Source organism: Clarias gariepinus, chromosome 1 (genome assembly GCF_024256425.1).
Source record: "Clarias gariepinus isolate MV-2021 ecotype Netherlands chromosome 1, CGAR_prim_01v2, whole genome shotgun sequence".
Taxonomy (NCBI): Eukaryota; Metazoa; Chordata; class Actinopteri; order Siluriformes; family Clariidae; genus Clarias; species Clarias gariepinus.
Window position 1 is genome coordinate 4,822,290 of NC_071100.1, and position 20,170 is coordinate 4,842,459.

At 38.5% G+C, this 20,170-nt stretch overlaps 1 protein-coding gene across 1 annotated transcript in view; it reads left to right on the top strand.

Annotated features, from left to right (window-relative positions):
• The window catches only part of sorcs2 (sortilin-related VPS10 domain containing receptor 2), a 202,326-nt gene that overhangs the window by 113,877 nt on the left and 68,279 nt on the right, over nt 1-20,170 (top strand). The window contains exon 3 of the mRNA XM_053492878.1: nt 2,050-2,149. Coding sequence (XP_053348853.1) covers nt 2,050-2,149 — 100 coding nt within the window. The remainder of the gene's footprint in view (nt 1-2,049; nt 2,150-20,170) is intronic.

Sequence of the window (20,170 nt, forward strand, 5' to 3'; positions counted from 1 at the left end):
CTGGTAGATGGATGCACTTACTGTGGACCTGATAAAACACAGCAGGCCAACATCACCAGATATCATGGCTCCACAAACCACCACTAAATGTGCAAACTTTACACTGAACCGCCACCCACTTGGATTCTAATTGATTTAAAAAGAAAAAAAAAAAGAACTTTGGCACACTAAGCAACATTCCAATTTTTTTGAATTTTTGTCTGTCTGTTTGTTCGTGCACGCATCACGTAAAACCGACAGAACAAATTTTAATGGGGTTTTCATAGGTGCATTTGGCCGAGCTTGATGTAACATATAGTGTTTGGTTCATCACAATCGACCCATGGGAGGAGAAAATATGTTGATTTGAAATTCATAGATAATATATACAGTACCGTTTAACAGTTTTAGAACACTTGCAAATTTCTTTGTTCTTGTTTAGTGATTTATTTTCTACATTCTACAACAATACTGCGGATTTCAAAACTATAAAATAACACATATGGAATTAGGTAATTACGTAACGACAAGAAAAACAACAGTTAGTTGTTATTTTAAGACACAGAGGTCAGCCTTTCTGTAATAGTTCTTGCAAGAACAGTATTGTCAAGTGCATTTGCAAAATCCGTCCAGCACCATAATGAAACTGGCTCTCATGAAGGCCGTCCCAGGAGGGCGAGACCAAAACCTACCTCTGCCGCAGACGAGAAGTTCATTTAGAGTTATCAGCCTGAAAAACGACCAATTAACAGCACCTCAGATTAGAGGCGTTATGAAGTCTTTACAGAGCAGAAGTAGCAGAAACATCTCACCATTAACTGTTCAAAGGAGATTAATGCATTTTTTGGACGCCTTCAGCATTCCTTTACAATGTAGAAAGAAATAAAAATCAGGAACCATCATGGAGTTAGAAAGTGTTCTAAAACTTTTGAACTGTAGTGTATGTATATCTTATATGATAAAAAAAAATTCTTAAAAAATCATTAGCTGATCTGGAAATTTAACAGATGGCACTGTACATTTTTAAAACACGATTTGCGCTAACTATACAATTCCAAAATTCCACGCGAGTCGTGGGCATAGCCAGTACTTATGTCATTTTCCCCTTTTATCGTTTTTCTAATCACTGTCACTCTTTCACTTTTCTGTGATCTTTTTAAGTGTTTCTACTTCACTTGCTCTTTTTTCTTCAATAATTTCCATTCACTGGGACCATCATTCTCCTCACTGACTCTCTCTCTCTCTCTCTCTCTCTTTTCTCATTCTTTCATGTTTACTTTCAACATCTCTGTCTTCAATCTGCTTCTTTTCAGGATCTCTTTTTTTATCTTATTCTCCGCTAACATATCTCTCTCTCTTTATTCTCCCTGTCTTTCATTCACTCGGGATGTCCTTCCCCCTTCTTCCCTTTCTGACTCTATGGTAAAGATGAAATACTTCCACTTTATGAAAATGAGAGCATTTCACCTGACATGTGAAAGTGTGTGTATGTGTGTGTGTGTGTGTGAGAGAGAGAGAGAGATTATTTTCTCCGTGAAGGCATGAAAATAGCATTTAGTCTGAGACACGGCTTTCACTTGACTCACATAAAACTTCTCGCTCAACCATGTACAATTTTAAAGGAAAACTGTAAGTTGTAAAGATGTATGTCTGTGTGGGTGTGTGTGTGGGTTGTTTTCAGTTGAACCAGTGTTTGTCATTATTACTTGTGCCAATACTTTTAACTCCATCATCATGAATAAATGCGAGTCAGTTTGCTGCATTCATGGCTGATGAACACATTACTATTTCATCATTACACACTAGTAAGGGGTCAGGATGGTCTCAGTTCCAGGCCCTGTTCTGTTCAGCTATGTTTCTGACACGTACGAGAGTGTGTGCATGTGAGAGAGAGTCTGAGCTATATCCAAGGTCATGGTAATTTGAAACAAGAGCGATTATTTGCAACAAAAGAGTTGTGTAGCAACTATACAAAATACTGATATTCAGTAATTAGTGGTGAATTTGTAGACATTATTATTATTATTATTATTATTATTATTATTATTATTATCTTCTGTGTCTCTACAGGTCCACTGATTATGGAACTACCTACACCAAACTTAATCTGATGCCTGGGACCACCATCATAGTCACTAATTTCTACATTTGCCCCAGTAATAAAAGAAAGGTAGGAATGCTACAGTGCACTTGAGTTACATTTCTACATTCAACACCACCAAATACCTTCAAACACTCAACACTCTCCACCACCAAACTCCGTTAACCCTAACACTAACCACCAAACACATCTAACCCTACTACGTATTCACAATAAAAATACCTTTAGCACTTACATTCACCACCAATCTCATTCAAACACCAACATTCACCAACAAACCCCCTTAACCCTAACACGTAACACCAGAGAAGTTCAAACACCAACATTCACCAACATTTACTCATCATGTCTGTTTACTATCACCGAACACCCTTAGGCCTTGTTCACACGAGTGTAAAGGTTTTGGATAAACCTTAAGGTAAGTTTTTCAAAAAATATATATTTTTTTTATTTTGCCTTTTCCGCATTTCCCTGTGTATAGCATGTAGGATCATGGGATATATCCGGTCCTCCGAAGCGTAAAAAATGAACGCGAAGAAAACAAACTAGAAGCGCTTTCCTTGCGTCCGTTGGGTTTTGACGGCAAGAAAAAGCTGCATGCAACGTTTTTTTGATGCCGTATAAACGCGCAGCCGGACAAACGCATGTTACCAAAGCCCGTGTGAACACTCATTGACTCCTACATGTAGAAAACACTCGCCGCTTGATCCGCGCTCACCGGACGCTATGAACGCAAGAAAAACGCTCGTTTTTAATTCTGTGTGAACAAGGCCTTAACCTTACCACTTAAAACAATTACATTTAGGCATTTGGCAGAAGCTCTTATCCAAAGCAAAAGTGCTTTGAAGTTTCCATCATTGGATGGACCAGGGGTAGCTCAGTGGTTAAGGCATTGGACTATGGTTCGGAAGATCCCAGGTTCAAACCCCACAACCACCAAGTTGCCACTGTTGGGCCCTTGAGCAAGGCCCTTAACCCTCAACTGCTCAGATGTGTAATGAGATAAAAAAAAAAAAAAAGGAAAGTCGCTCAGGATAAGAAAGGCCTAAATGTAAATGGATAGATGCTTACACTGGGTTACTAGGTTACTAACTGAGGCCATGTCACACGTACCCAGGTATTATTTTAAAACAGAGATTTTTCTACTTTCAATATAATTTCAATTGTCAAAAAGTATTTTTGTCCAAATGAAAACACAAAACGCCCAGTCAGCACCATGCCTAATCAAGAGAGGGCCAATCAGAAGCCTAGACGAAACGTCATTGCCTAGCATTCACCATCTAACACTTTTAAACCCAAACATTCACCCCAGACACCTTTTACCCTACCACTCAGTACCAAAGAAATTTCCCAACTTCCTAATATTCATGCTAACACATACAGTACCAACATTCTTTAAAACCTACAGTTGAAACCACTTCTAAACACCACTATGCTTCAGCACACACAATAACAAATGCTGTTCCACACCAACAGTTTCCACTAAAGATCATTAAACACAAACGGTTCCCATCACACACATTTAATTATCACCAGCAAACAACTTCAAACACCAGCACCACACGCCATTTACATTCCAAGTTTTAATAGGGTAGATGTTCTATTTATTTATTTTTTTTTTTTTATGTGAAAGCACTAATAAGTGTGTGTGTGTGTATGTGTGTGTATGTGTCTTGATTAAATTAGAGTTTCTTTGGCAAACTGACAATCTCTATGATGGAAATCAATGCTTAGAGTAGACGTTTCATTTTAGAGCAGGTTACTGGGGTTACGTGCCATCAATACACACATAAGTGCTCTCTCTCTCTCTCTCTCTCTCTCTCTTTCTCTTTCTCTCTCACTTTCATACACACACACACGCTTACACACACAATACATGACAACTGCATACACATTTCCTGAGAAGCTGTCAACCTTCCTTGTGCTCAGACGTCTCGCAGAAAGGTCAAACACGATCAATAACTCAAAGAGGTCATAGGTGACACACACACACACACACACACACACACACACACACTGCTCCTTTAGTTTTTGAATGAAACCAAAGCTATTTTTGTACCGCATCTTCATTGTTTGTCTAGATTAAACGTAATGAAAAAAAAAATCATAGAAGCAGGAAAAAAAGATAAGTAAAGGAATTATACATGTATTTGTGAGCTGAATAAATCTGTGTTATTTCCTTTTTAAAATTAGCTAAACAAAATGGTAGAATTTATATGTTGAATATTGCAGTTATTTTCAATATATTTATTATATCTACAGTATTTGACTGTAAAATTAATTTGAGAATAATGAGAGTCATATTCAGGTTTAACATTGACTTGTGATAACTCGCAAACATTCAGTATTTAAACACAGACGTTCTTGATGTCTCACTTGATTTACATCATTCATACAATTTGGTCTATTTGGGGTTTGGTGGATAAATATGAACTAAAATTTTTATAAAGCTGTTTCGTGGCAAAGTCCATTGTTGGTAGGGTTATGTAAATTCAAACCTCAGTATTGGTCACCAAACACCTTTAAACATCATCACTTACCACAAAATACTGGGTTCCTCAAAATGCCAGCACATATCACCAACAGCTTTCGCCATGTATTTCCAAACACTATGTAAGACTTACATTCTTCACTACACACCTCAAACCACTAGCATGTACAGTACTAGCAACAGTGGCGGCTGGTGAAAATTTTTCCTGGTGGGGCTGATGTGACAAAATATTTCTTTGCTTAGTCCAATATAAGAATTAAAATCAACAGTCAGACGATGATTACAATTAACACTAATGATTTAATCTCCTCCTCAAAATCACCAGTTTCACAGATAAAGTAAATGAACCAATTTCCATTGTATAATACGCCATGCATGCTTAAGAGTATCAAATACAATAATCAACATCAGAGGGTATGATCAGCTGGATCACCTTTCAAGCAAAGTTGCATCTCAAAGTGGTTCACACAAAGAAAAACAGTTTTAAAAATGCAATTTAACACAACAGTCTAAAACGGGTATATTAATAAGGATCTCACCGAATTTGGTGGAAACTGCTCTTTGCTCGTTAAGTTCGCCATCATTACTCTGATTGACCGCGTCTCAAAAGAAAAAAAACTTAAATCTCGCGGTATTTTCTGCTGCCTGGGGCAGAATTTTCAGCGCCCCAAGACCATAAAATTCTGAGAACCTGATTGGCCGCATATTTATTAATTTACCCTAGCAACAGTACATGACAGGCTATTTGGCTGCACTCAGGGGCGCTTTTTCTCAGCGCCCCATGACAGAAACGATACAAGTCTGTCTGTGGAAATTCACTGGTGAATGAATGTCACTAGGTGGGAAATGTTGTATATGTTATTCATATCGCATGTAGGCACATACTGGTGGGTAAACCGAATTTAAAAACTTAATTTGTAAAAAATATATTTTACATTTTTAGCCCCTCTTATCAGGGAGGGCGGTGCCCCAGCGCCCCCTATGGGCCGGCCGCCACTGACTAGCAAACACCTGATCATGTATCTCCAAACACCCACTATTACCTGCTGAACTCCTTAAAATACCAGTATATCCCACCATAAACCTCTAAACATTCTAATGTATCTTCAACCACTATGTGTCACCAACTCTCTTCATTAATCAACTCAAAATGCCAGCATACTCCACCAAAAACCTTTAAGCATCATAATATATCTCCAAACACTATGTAACACTCTGCACTTAATGTATCAAAACCACAGCATATTTCCCGAAAAACTTTTAAACATTACCATGTACAGTGAAACCTCAGATTGCGAGTAACACGGTATACGAGTGTTCCGCAAGACGAGCAAAATTTTTAAAATAAATTTTGACTTGAAAAATGAAAAAGCTTTGGTGTACGAGTACCGAGTATCATGTATCACGCATGCGCTTCTTGTTTTGACGCCGAGCGTCACGTGATCACAACTGAACCAACGTTTTTTCTCTCTCCTGTGCTGCGGAATTGTGGGTAATCGCCCCCCTGCTGGGTCTTAGTGCCAGTAATTCTTACTGGTATAATTAACATTCATGCGTGTACTGTGTTCTGTTAGTGTGTCGCTCAATCAAGTGTCATTAGCGAGATTTTTTTTTTCCATAAATCGGCGTTGTCATTGTGTGCCCGCGTGCGTATGTTAAAAAAACTGTGGAAAAAGGGTAATTGCGTAAGACGAGAAGTGGTAGAGGAAATCTTACTTTAGCTTCACACACACATTCATACACACACACACACACACACACACATACACACACACAAACGGAAACACTTATCTGTCGAAATTTATATATTTTTTTAAGGTAAAGTGCAGGTTAATTTGTTCAACTTTTACTTTTTTTTCTGTTAATTGTTTTAATGTATATTTTTTTGGGGCTGTGGAACGAATAATTAAAGTTTCCATTAATTCTTATGGGAAAATTTAATTTGGTTTACGAGTGTTTTGGAATACCAGCTCAAAACGAATTATGCTCGTAATCCAAGGATCCACTGTATCTAGTACAAACACTATGTACTGTAACAATAAACTTACCCAACTTAATAACTTAAATCTAATCCTACCAACACATTTTATATTATCATGCATCTCCAAACACTGTAACAACAACATTTACCATACACCAGCAACTATATTTAAGGGGGATCAATCATAACAGTACAATATAACATTCATCACCAACCTTGTTAAAACCCTCACCAAATAGCAACACTATCCTCCAAACACCAGCATAATCAACCGATGCCAAACACCTTTAATCATTTATATTGTATATAGAACTAGAAAGTTTCATTGCCAGACACCAGCAAATATCTTTAAATACCATCATTCCCCATGACCATGCAACACTGAACACCAAAATTTACCACTAAACACAAGATGCAATTCAACAACACCACTGGAAACTTGATTCCTTTCTATTTTTCCCTTAAAAAAAAAAAAAGCAATCAACATTCGAATATTAATTTTCTGACTTTCTGAGGTTTGTATTTTAAACCCTGGCCAGCAGAATTTCTCCTGCAGCGTTTGATTAAGTGTCGACCTTAACTTGCTGACAGAAAGCTGAAGAAAGCCAAATTCAGACAATGCCAGTTTTGCTCTCTTTGTCTGGCGTTATCTGGCTTCCAGCCATAACGTGTTTAGAGACGATGATAAGAGCCATGTTCATTAATGTTGAATGACTTTCCAAATGAGATGGCGACCAAAAGGAAGCCAAGACAGCAAAACTTTTCATCCCCTCTTGCCCTTTGTGATTTCTTGTGTTATTCTTATGTTTGTTTGTTTGTTTCCTAAGAGATATACTGTAGGATTTACTGTATGTTGTACACTTTCTTTGGCCACATCTCTGAGAATACAAGCACATTAAAAATGGGTTTCAACAAGTTTGCAGGAAATCAACGGACTTCAAAAACAAAATAGGTGTTTGTGTGTGTGTGTGTGTGTGTGTGGGGGGGGTAGACAGTAGACCTTCATAGTAGAACCATAAGGCAGTACTTGACCATAAACATAAAACTACATTAAAAACTTTGTAGTAGAAATTTGCTACATAAAAAATTAAAAAATAAATTAGAACTTGACAGAACTATTCAGTATAAATTTAAAGAAAAAAACTACTACTGTGATTTTGCAGTAGACCAGTAGAACTTTTCAGGAGAACGTAATAGTAGACTTGGCAAGAGAACTTTGCGGTAGAACTAATAAGTAGAACCTTACAGTCAAAATTTGTAGCTCCACCATCGTGACAGTGAATGGAAAGTGAAAGATCTGCTAATTGTGCTCACCTGTAAACATCTGACAAGATAAAAGATAAAGAACATTTGTTGATTTAAACACCGCGGAGTGTTACTAAATGCAGGTGATTAATCTTGGTTAGTCAACATTTGACTAAATATATTTACTCGCTTCTACAGAGGCAACAATTAACCCTCTTTATAACCCACATTTAAGTAAGATAAATTGTTTCTTTGTTCATCGACTCTTTACCTGCACTTAGCCTTTAATTAGATTATTTAATTTAATTTTAATTAATCCTTACACAATCCATATAGTCAGACATCAGCACAGCACTGCTTCTTCAGTTTGCTCTCTTTCTCTCTAGTCTTTAAACCTGCGAGATGGCCATCGATTCATCAATCATTTAATAGATAAAAAAATATGCTTTTAAATCAATCCTTTATGCATAAGTGCCTTAATAAGGAGAGACATTCATATAATGTAAAACTCCCAAGTGATGCTGATCATGTCCCCAACCTAAAGTAATCAATAGTGCTGATCGCCATGGCATCCCACACTGGATCCATTTGGGATTGTTAGCATAGCGCACCAACAGATCAGCTTGAACTACACTTTTCCTCCAGTTTATTGGATGGAAAATCAATACAGGGTTCATGCTGGTCTCATTCCAATCCTGCCTTTTTACATACATGCTCTCATTCATCATGGGGAATACACGGCTGTTTTAAGGCCATTTATTATAATTTATTACCTCTAGAGAAGATTCCCCAACAACTAAAGCTGAAGTGTTAACAGTCAGAGAAAAAAAAAAACAACAACATAAAATCCCAGAGAACCATTTAATGAACCAAAAGCTCAAAACCTTTAGCAAAACCTGAATAAAGAACCAGAAAGTGGAAAGGATAGTGCACATGGAATACTACAAGAACCAGAATAAAGGAATAGAAGTGCAAATAGAAATCAAGAGAACCTGATGTGATGCAAGAAGGAGAATCAAAGCAATGGCAGAACCAAAAGAAAAAAAAAAACTGGTTCAGAAAATAACTGTTAAGCATCAAGATTTCAGGTTTCAAAGTAAAATGTAAAAAAAAAAATAATATTTTTTTTTTTTAGCATGATCATGTTCACTTTATAACGCTAAGCAAATCTATCTAACACTCTGGTTATTAATGGCCTTAGCTCCTTGTCTGTGTGTGTGTTTTCATTAGGCACATGTTGTCACATGCTCGAGCGATTAGCGAACACACTCTCGAACGCTCGGCTCTGCTCTAAAATTAAATTCTGTGAGGCTAAACGTTCCACGGCTTCTCCTCAGCGGCGGGTATTAAAAAGCTATTAGCGGCCGTTTATTTAAAGTTGGCAAATCTAATTACGGAGGACCGAGCTGACATGAAAGCAAAGTGGATTCCTTATGCACACACACACACACACACACACACACACACACAAAATCCTAATTTATTTTAAAAGTGCCCTTTTTTTTTCCTAAAAAAAAAGTCACATTTATACTTGGGCACAGAAAAAGGAGAAAGAATTGTTTGAGAGATTGTATAAAGGGTTTCAGGTTTTTGCTAAGAGACAGATGGACAGAAGAAAAGATAGAAAGAAAGAATGGGACAAAGAAAGGTGGTGATATGAAAGAGAAAAAAAAAAACCTGAAATAAGAAACACAAAGAGGAAGCAAAAATGGCCAATAAAAATAGATAAATAGATAATGAAGAGATAGAAATATTAAAAAAGAAAAAGAACAGATAGATGGGTGGAAGACAGGACAAAGACATTCACATGAAAGAAAAAATGAAAAAAGAATGAAGAAAATAAAGAAAAAGCAAACAAACAGAAACTAAAAATAAACATAGTGATACTGAAAAGAAAGAAATAATGAATGCAAGAAAAAGTAAGAAAGATGAAAGAAAGAAAGGAAGAAGGTGACATGAATAAAAAGTAAAAACAGAAAGAGAAAGCAAAAAATGACTAGTAAACCAGACAAGAGAGAGAGAAGAGAGAGATTTTTATCTATAGAAAGAAATAATGTTAATGAGAAAAAAGAAAGAATGAAAGGAAGAAGGCAAATGAAAGCAAATGGAATAGTGATATAAACAGAGAAAGGGAAAAAGCGTAACAGTTAATAATAAAAAGGAAAGAAAGAAGGAAACAAACAAAAACAAAGAAAACCTTGATAGCTGAAGAGGCCAGGGTTATATGGAGAAAGAAAGAGATTTTATTCCTGCACTTTTCCCCAACACAACGTGCTTTATGTACCTTGTCATTAGACTCAGGGTGTTGTTATAAATAGGCTGATGTTCTTGGGCTGCATTACCAGCCATGTTTTGCAATTCCGGTTTTTTTGCTCAGAGCAGATTTGCATGTCATGATGGTTCACATTCGTAATTACTCCTGACTTTTATCTGACTAAGTGGACGCATCTGTCCTCTGAAACGGCACAAATCAATACGTCTTTGTGTTAGCACCATCCAGGCTAAAACATGTCATGAGTTTTTTTTGAGTGATCATTCATTTTACACAATGGATGTGATTTTATCAAGAATCTGCTTGAGGATGGCGAGCAGTTAGTCAGCAGTATTTGTTGAGGTCCAGTAGAAGGAAGGAAGCCAGAAAAGCTCACTTTAGCTGCCTGGTGCAAACTGGTCACGTCAAGAAACGCCACACACGTGCACAGAGGCAAAAAGTCATACTTTTATATGTGGATACATAACTGATATAAGTCACATGACCACATATCAGATATGTATCCACATATGAAAGTAACTCAGATCTCACTGTCATAATAACACTTTACTATGACTTAATTTTTAAATATGGTTCTGAAATGCTCTAAAATCATAGTTATTATGTAAAGGTACGGAAAAGCATAAAGCGTTAATGCTATGGCCACTGATAACAGCATTTACTCATGAACCCTTCTAAAGTATGCTGCAAGGGTCTGTGGATCCCCACAGGGAGACGTGCGATAACCTACACAGTGAAGGTCAGTCACAGTTGTGCTGCGTGCTTTACCATTACAGGATTTAGTACTGATATGGCAGATTTGTAGCATTTCGTAACTGCGATAGGACTTCCATAGCTCATCATGAAAGGAACTGGGCTTTTATGTCTGCTCTTGTCTGCTCCTGTCAAGCTGCTGAAAGGCTCTGTCGAAAGCCTGGAGCTGATTTCCACTTAGCAGTCTTACTCAACTACTAGAGTTTTTAAGGTTATGTCTGGAAATACTTAGTGCCATTCATTAACTGAGAACCAGGAAACCAGGCAAAGCATACCATTAAAACTAGAAACTAGGGGAAGAATGGAAAAAGAAAATTTAAACTAGACTTCTATAACCATGCAGAGCAGAAACTGGACATGTGGAATGAAAACAGTCAACCAGGAAAACCAGAGACTAGAAACCCAGGGAACTGGGAAAATTCAGAGTCATAAATAAAAAGCTAAAAAAATGGGAGAACTAGAGATTGAAAAAAAAAAGAGTAGAATGAGGAACCAGAAACAGGAACACTTGGGAACCAGAAGAACCAGAACCATTGAACCAAAGACTGTAAAACAAAACTAGTAAAGTCAAGTAAAAGGGAGAACCAGGGTAAAAAAGAGAACTAGTGACTGAAAAAACCCCAGAAAGATGCAGGAGGAAAACAAGGAAACAACAATGTAAAAAGTAGGAACCAGGAGAACCAGAGGCTGGAAAGATGATGGACTGGGAGTACCAGAGTCATGAATAAAAGAAAACAAAAAAAAAATAATAATAAGAGAACTAAAAACTTAAAAGAAATATGACTGGAATAAAGAACTAGAAACTAAGACATTGGGGAACCAGAAGAACCAGAATCATAAATTAAAGCAGTGAAACAGAGACTGGTTAAAGTAGAGGTACTGGGAGAACTTGGGTCTTAAAAGATTAGAATCAGGGTGAAAAATAGTCTGGAACCACAACCTGAAAAACTTTAAAACTGGGAGAGCTAGAGTCATGGATAAAAAGATGATCAAAATAGAAAAAGCAATGACTGAAAAAATGAAGGACCAGAAATGGAACACTGGCGAACCAGAAGAACCAGAGTCATTAACGACATCTCTACATAGAGATGGAAACTAGAAGAACCACAGACTGGAAAAGTTGAGTTACTGGGAGAACCAGGGTCATAAAAATAATAACGAGAGACTGGAAAAAGACAAATAGCTACTGGAACCAGAAACTGGAAAACTAAGGAACTGGGACAACCAGAGTCATGAATGAGAAGATGAAAAAAAATTAGAGACTAGGGGAACAAGAGTGACTAATTGAATACCTTGGGGACCTTCAGGTGAACCAGAATTAGTAGCCAGAGGCTAAACTGTTGTAAGCCAAGAAAACTGAAGTTCTACTGTACGTGGAACCTGAATATCTGAGCAATTACTTTGGGTATTCTTTTAAGTAAATACATAAATAAACCAAAACAATATTTTCTTGAAGGAATAATTAGACAGGTGATTATCTAATACCCCTATCTCACCTATGCGGTTTTACCCGCGGTGAGATGCGTTGTTAGGCACCGTGAGTCGTTGTGATTGCCCACCAACATTCCGTCGATGTTCCGCCGAGTTCTTCAAGGTCCACGAGCTTCCGCGAGGACCAGCAAAAAAATTCAACGTTTTATTTAATTTTAGTTTCATTTTAAATCGCCAAAACTCACGGTGAGTCACAATGAAGCGTACTTATGGCCACCGCGCGAAACCGCATAGGTGAGATAGGGGTATAAGCATAAAAGAAAACAAAAGCCTGGAGCTATGGGGAACCAGGAGAAAAAGCTTTAGGATGATAAAGCTGAAATATTGAAAGCGGGAGAACCAGACAGTGAGACACTTGTGGTTCTTGTGCCAGAGAGGAAGTTAGGAAGGCCTAAGTACGACCATTGAAGCAGAAGGTGTGGTGATGGACTGATCACGACTGACAGCCCTCGCAGGATTCATCCTTAAAGACGGTGGTGTGCGGAGAACCCGGCTGACTGATGGCATCGGTTCTGCTGTAGATTGGTCATGGCTGAATGGAGTGTCACGCCGGGTTCTGAGACGGATCGGGCGTGACTGCAGTGAGCTGAGCAAACTCTCGGGCACATTAATCAGACGAGGAGCAAGCTCCTGAGAGTTGGAGTGTGTCTGTGTGTGTGTGTGTGTGTGTGTGTGTGTGTGTTTTAGAGAGAGAGAGAGAGAAATTCGATCACGCTCGACTGAACGTGGAGGAGCTGCGAGATGGATTGATGATGTCTTGGTGTGGCTGTGATAGCTCGGTGATAGAGCGATCCTGCTGGTGTGTGTGTGTGTGTGTGTGTGTGTGAGAATGATAGTAAACTCTTCCGGTTTGTCTTTAGCCAATAGGAGGAACATTATTATTATTATTATTAATTTTTTTTTTGCATTTAAAAAAAAATAACTTTCTTTCTTTCTTCTTTCCTTTCATTTTTTCATTTATTCCTTCTTTCTTTCTTTAAGATGACACTTACCCCCTCCATAGGGCCTAAACAACAATGTGTCGAAGGGAGCTATCACTCACCACAAACATGCTCTCCCTCTCTCACACACACACACACACACACACACACACGCTTGGCTTTGGCCTTGTCAGTTCTGCTGAGTCCTCAAATTGACAATTTTCCCTTTTAACCATGATTCTGTCATTGATGCCTTTTTTCTCCCGTGTTGTTGAGTGTGTGTGTGTGTGTGTGTTTGGGTCAGTCTCATTTGCAGTGACAGATTGCTTGTAGCTGGAGTGTATTGAGGTCACACACTCTTTGATAACAGTGTTGTGTGTCCGCGCCTCTGTTGTGCTGAGCTCTGATGCAGGTTTAAATTCCTCCCCAGTCTTTCCTCTTGCTCTTCCTCAATGTCGTCCTGTTCACACTCCGCTCTTACACATGCACGCTAACACTCACTAAATACGTTCAAAAGTTCTGAAAAACATGGTTTACTGATGTGCTCTTGGTCCTGCGGGAAGAAAACAACAGAAACTAGTGTTTATCCAATAGTCTGAACACGCGATTGAGGCAGGAACTGAAGCTCGTCTTCACATTAGCAACATGGGATCGTTTCCGAGAACACCTGACTCCAAAGTCATTGTGATCAGTGAGAACACGACCCCTCCCGGGTGGGGAACCGCGCCCGTGTCCACCTGAAAAGTTTGCTCTGGCACCGTACAGCGTACTCGGCACGGATGGAATCAGATTTAAAGACAATCATATCCAGACAAGGAAGTGGACGCAACTCTATCAGTGCTGTTGGTCTCCATGTGTGTGTGTGTGTGTGTGTGTGTGTGTGAAAGTCATCCTACAAGCCCCGCCCCCGATAACCCCCCCCCCTCTGTTATTCCTGCTGTTATACCCCCATCTCATCAACATGCATGAGGAATCACAAAGGAGTTTTCATTTTCTGCAATAGAAAAGTTTTCAAACTCGTTACTTTTATCAGGAAGTAACGCTTTGATGTAACAGTACATTTGTAACGTTATTAGTTACTTTAAAAAGTTACTAGTTACTAATTAGACCCCAACACTGGTTATTTGTTAAGCAGAAAGTTACTGATGGATTCTTCCATTGCTCTGCCTTTTTATTTCCTCACACACACACACACACACACACACACACACACACACAGACGCAGAGGACTCGTATTCACTAACAGGCATTTTTACTTTTGACATCCTTTTGTATTCTTGTGCTTTTATTCATCGTGTGTGTGTGTGTGTGTGTGTGTGTGTGTGTGTGTGTGTGTGTTTGGATGTAATGCCACAACTGCCCCTAATTGGCTAGACACTCAAACAGAAAACAGTTTGGACCGCTTTTCACACACACACACACACACACACACACATAGACAGAACGGAGGCACATGTGTGTGTGTCATGCTGTTGCTTGCTCTCATTATGGTGTGTGTGTGTGTGTTTTACCTCTTGTGCAAATCTCTCTCTCTGTAGACTGTGAAACTTTAGCTTGATTAGTTCAACCACACATGACTGTCTGTGTGTGTGTGTGTGTGTGTGTGTGTGTGTGTGTGTGTGTGTCCATTTGTAAGAATTCATGTGGCTTTGCTGTAAGAAATTCTAATTACAGTCACTCTAGTGCAAGGAAGACTCCCACTTTAAAATGAGCAGAAATATTGGCACCCCTTAGTCCAATCCTGCTAGAGTTATTATTATTATTATTATTATTATTATTATTATTATTGATATTCCTGCTTAAAAGCTATGTGCTGGCTCCAGTGTGAGCTCAGAGACAGGGAGGCGATGGCTCATGTTGATTGTATGAGTAGGCATCTGGTTTTATAAGAGACGAAGCCTGGATTTTATGAATGAGGATGTGTAAGTGGGAGTGACTGAAGAGCGCAGTGGCAGCACACAGAGCTCACATTCACATTGAGCACACGGAGGAATCAGTGGAGGCGGCGTGGACGTCTGTAGCCTGTGGGGTATCAGCATTTAGATCTAAAGGACAAGCATGAAGGCATGGACAGATGAACACATTAAATACATTAATTGATGATTAAATGCCAAAATAATTCATAAATAAATAAAAAGAATGAAAGAACGAAAAGAAAAAGAACAGATAGATAGATAGATAGATAGATAGATAGACAGATAGATAGATAGATAGATAGATAGATAGATAGATAGATAGATAGAGTAAATGCTGACTTTCTTTATTTTACATCTGCTTTTCTATTTGCAATCTATATAAATAAAGTGACGAAAGAAAAAAAGAAAGAAAGAAAGAAAGAAATGAAAAACATACAGAAGAAAGAAATTGAGTTTGATTGATAAATGAAAAGGAAAAAAGAGGTTAAAATGAGATATAAACAAGCAAATAAATAAACAAACAGATACATACATACTGTACATTAAATAACTGTGAATTAAGTAACTGATGAATAAAAGGAAAGAAGGAGAGGTGAGAATGAAAAAAAATAATCAAATGAAGAGAGAGATTGAGAGTCAAAAATGTGTACTTTTTTATTTCATAAACATTATTACTCTTGAGTATTATTACTCTTTCTATACTATTCCTTTTTTTTTTTTTACAATCTACTTATTTCTACGCGTGGGCAGTACGGATGTAAACATTATTAATAATTGTCATGCCAATAAAGCGCCTTTGAGTCTTGAGATGACCTGCCTGCTGTCACGCTCCGTCATTACTGCGAGTAAAAACGCCAGTGCCATGTTGTGCCAGTGTGTTAACTGGGGAAGGTGATACACATTCGATTTAACCCCTTCTCACACACACACACACACACCAGACTAGCGTCTCCCTCCTGTCTGGCTCCATACACCTCAGCCCCTATCATTCACATCAATACACATGCTTGTGTGTGTGTGTGTGTGTGTGTGTGCACATGTGTGTAAGATGAAGGTGTTTGCGTGTACACGCTTCAGGTGTTTCCTTGAAAAGCGTATATATGAATAGTAAACTCCATCTGCATACATTTGCATATGGCTGAATATTTAATGAGCGCTTATTTGATCCGTGCTGTATATTCACGTCTACAATGAGCAGCCGCGACACCTGCAGCATCTCCACAATCCTTTAGTGTGTGTGTGTGTGTGTGTGTGTGTGCATCAAGAGTGCACTTGACTGTCTTGTCCTTCTTCTTCGTCTTTGTCAGTTTCTATGACTCTGTGATATTCTGTGTTTTCTCTATCTGTCCCTGCGTACGTCTAAACAACTGTCTGTCTGTCTGTCTGTCTGTCTGTCTGTCGAAGCATCTCACTGTTTATCTGTTTGTACGACTTTCTGACTCCCCCACTTTCTCTCTCTCTCTCTCTGACTGTGTGTACGGGGGTGTGACGTTCTGTATCCCATGCTGCAACACACACAGGCCGTGTTTCTCATTCCCCCCTGTGTGTAAAGGTCACACTCCACTGTTGATCCTCCTGCAGCGCTTCATTTCTTTAATCCCTCCTCGTTTATCCGTATAAAGCCGGGTGGCAGCGCCAACCCGCCGCCTGCGCTACTTAGATCAGCTCCTTCTGGGGAGTCTCCTGTTTCTGATGAGGTTTCTAAACGTCTTTTAATTATGTTTGGGAACAGTGTTTTAATAACTTAAGGACTTTGGTCAACAAAATGCATTGAATCAACAAAAACAAGTGTTTTGGTTTAGAGAGAGCGAGAGAGAGAGAGAGAGAGAGAGAGAGAAAAACGAATAGCCATCAGGTCTTCACCCGCAGCCCACAGACTGTCTGGTGTTCTGCACTCACAGTGTTTTTGTGGTGGGAGTTTGTTTTGTCTTAAGTGTTTTTTTGGGGTGTAAGTGTTTTTGCATTGAGTGTTTTTTTTGTTGCGAGTGTTTTTTGTGGTGCGAGTGTTTTTTGTGGTGCGAGTGTTTTTTGTGGTGTGAGCGTTTTTGCATTAAGTGTTTTTTGTGGTGCGAGTGTTTTTTGTGTTGTAAGTATTTTTTATGTTGTGAGTGTTTTTTGTGGTGCGAGTGTTTTTTGTGTTGTAAGTATTTTTTATGTTGTGAGTGTTTTTTGTGGTGCGAGTGTTTTTGCATTGAGTTTGTTTTTTGTTGCAAGTGTTTTTTGTGTTCTGAGTGTTTTTGTGTTGTAAGTATTTTTTGTGTTGTGAGTGTTTTTGTGTTGTAAGTATTTTTTGTGTTGTGAGTGTTTTTTGTGGTATGAGTGTTTTTTTGTGGTGCTAGTGTTTTTTGTTGTAATTGCTTTTGTGGTTTGAGTATTTTTGTTTTTGTTTTGGGTGTGTTTTTTGTGTTGTGGATGCTTTTTTTGTTGTGAGTGCTTTTGTGAGGGTTGTTTTTGTAGAGTGAGTGTTTTTTTGTTTGTTTTGGGACTGCTCTTGTGGTGTAAGTGTTTTTGTGTTGAGATTGTTTTTGTGTTGGAAATGCTTTTGTGGTTGCAAGTGTGTCTGTGGAGCAAAAGTGTTTTATGTAAGTACTAAAGTGTTGAATGTCTTTGCTTTCTGAGTGGTTTTGTGTTGAGTGTGGTGCGAGTATTTGGATGGTGAGAGTGCTTTTGTGTGTTTTGTTTCATGTAATAGAGGTTTTCAAGCCCTTAACTGTGCCATGTTGTTTTCTGTAGGATCACCCTCAGTTGAGTTTACATCCTGTGTACAGAAAAAAAAAACAGAATAAAAGTGGGCCAATAAAAGAAAGAGAAGAAGAAAGATGACAACAGAAAATGAATGGAGCAGTAAATGGACAAATAAAATGAGTTTGTTGTCCTCCCAAAGCACTCCCTAAAACTCACCAACACAACCTATTTTACCAATACACACACACACACACACACACACACACACACACACACACACACACACACACACACACACATTAACACACACACACACACACACGGACACCTGATGAGTTGTATTTCATTGAATGGAGTGTGTGAAATTCCATAGCACTGTATAGAGCACTCGTCTGTAGCGCGGAAGTTACTGCAGCTTATCATAACACTGTGTGACCTGTCAACCCCCCCAATCACCCCCCCCCTCACACACACACACACACACACCTGCCAAAGGTCTTACAGCACTTCTGCCCCTTACACACACCTTGTTATGAATAATTCATTTGCAGCTGTCATGACAGCAGCCAAGCAAAAATAAACATGCGCACACACACACACACACACACACACACACACACACACACACACACACACACACACACATATTGATAGGGCAGAGTGTGTGTGTTGACAGCAAATAAGACAGAGCAAGTGATATGTAAACACCCAGTTTCCATGAAACAGGTGGTCACACTATCAGTTTTTAATGTGTGTGTGAAAGAGAGAGAAAGAGAGAGAGAGAGAGAGCATGGGTGCACATGTGTGTGTGTGCGCATATACATGTGTGTGAGTAAATGGACATGAAGATTCTATTTTATTTCCTGAATTTACACCCCGCATTACAGAATATGTATGACATTCAAACTATACATGTCCAAAACACCTTCCAATACATCACATCATGACCAAAACACCTCCTAATACATCATATCATGACCAAAACACCTTCCAATACATTACATCATGACCAAAACACCTTCCAATACATCACATCATGACTAAAACACCTTCTAATACATCACGTCATGACCAAAACACCTTCTAATACATCACATCATGACCAAAACACCTTCCAATACATCACATCATGACCAAAACACCTTCCAATACATCACATCATGACCAAAACACCTTCTAATACATCACATCATGACCAAAACACCTTCCAATACATTACATCATGACCAAAACACCTTCCAATACATCACATCATGACCAAAACACCTTCCAATACATCACATCATGACCAAAACACCTTCTAATACATCACATCATGACCAAAACACCTTCTAATACATCACATCATGACCAAAACCCCTTCTAATACATCACATCATGACCAAAACCCCTTCTAATCCATCACATCATGACCAAAACCCCTTCTAATACATGTACATCACATCATGACCAAAACACCTTCTAATACATCACATCATGACCAAAACCCCTTCTAATACATCACGTCATGACCAAAACACCTTCTAATACATCACATCATGACCAAAACCCCTTCTAATACATCACGTCATGACCAAAACACCTTCTAATACATCACGTCATGACCAAAACACCTTCTAATACATCACATCATGACCAAAACACCTTCTAATACATCACATCATGACCAAAACCCCTTCTAATACATCACATCATGACCAAAACACCTTTTAATACATGTACATCACATCATGACCAAAACACCTTCTAATACATCACATCATGACCAAAACACCTTCTAATACATCACATCATGACCAAAACCCCTTCTAATACATCACATCATGACCAAAACACCTTCTAATACATCACATCATGACCAAAACACCTTCTAATACATCACATCATGACCAAAACCCCTTCTAATACATCACATCATGACCAAAACCCCTTCCAATACATCACATCATGACCAAAACACCTTCCAATACATCACATCATGACCAAAACACCTTCTAATACATCACATCATGACCAAAACACCTTCTAATACATCACATCATGACCAAAACACCTTCCAATACATCACATCATGACCAAAACACCTTCAAATACATCACATCATGACCAAAATACGTTCTTATACTTCACATCATGACCAAGACACCTTCCAGTACAGTAAATAAACACCAAAAATCCAATAATTTAAACAATGACCAAAACCTCTTCTATTGCATTGCAATAATATTGTACTGATACACCTTCCAAAGTACAAACCCCTTCAAGTATATACACAGTGACCAAAACCCCTTACATTACAATACCTCATGACCTAAACACCATTTTTTCCCCCTCCC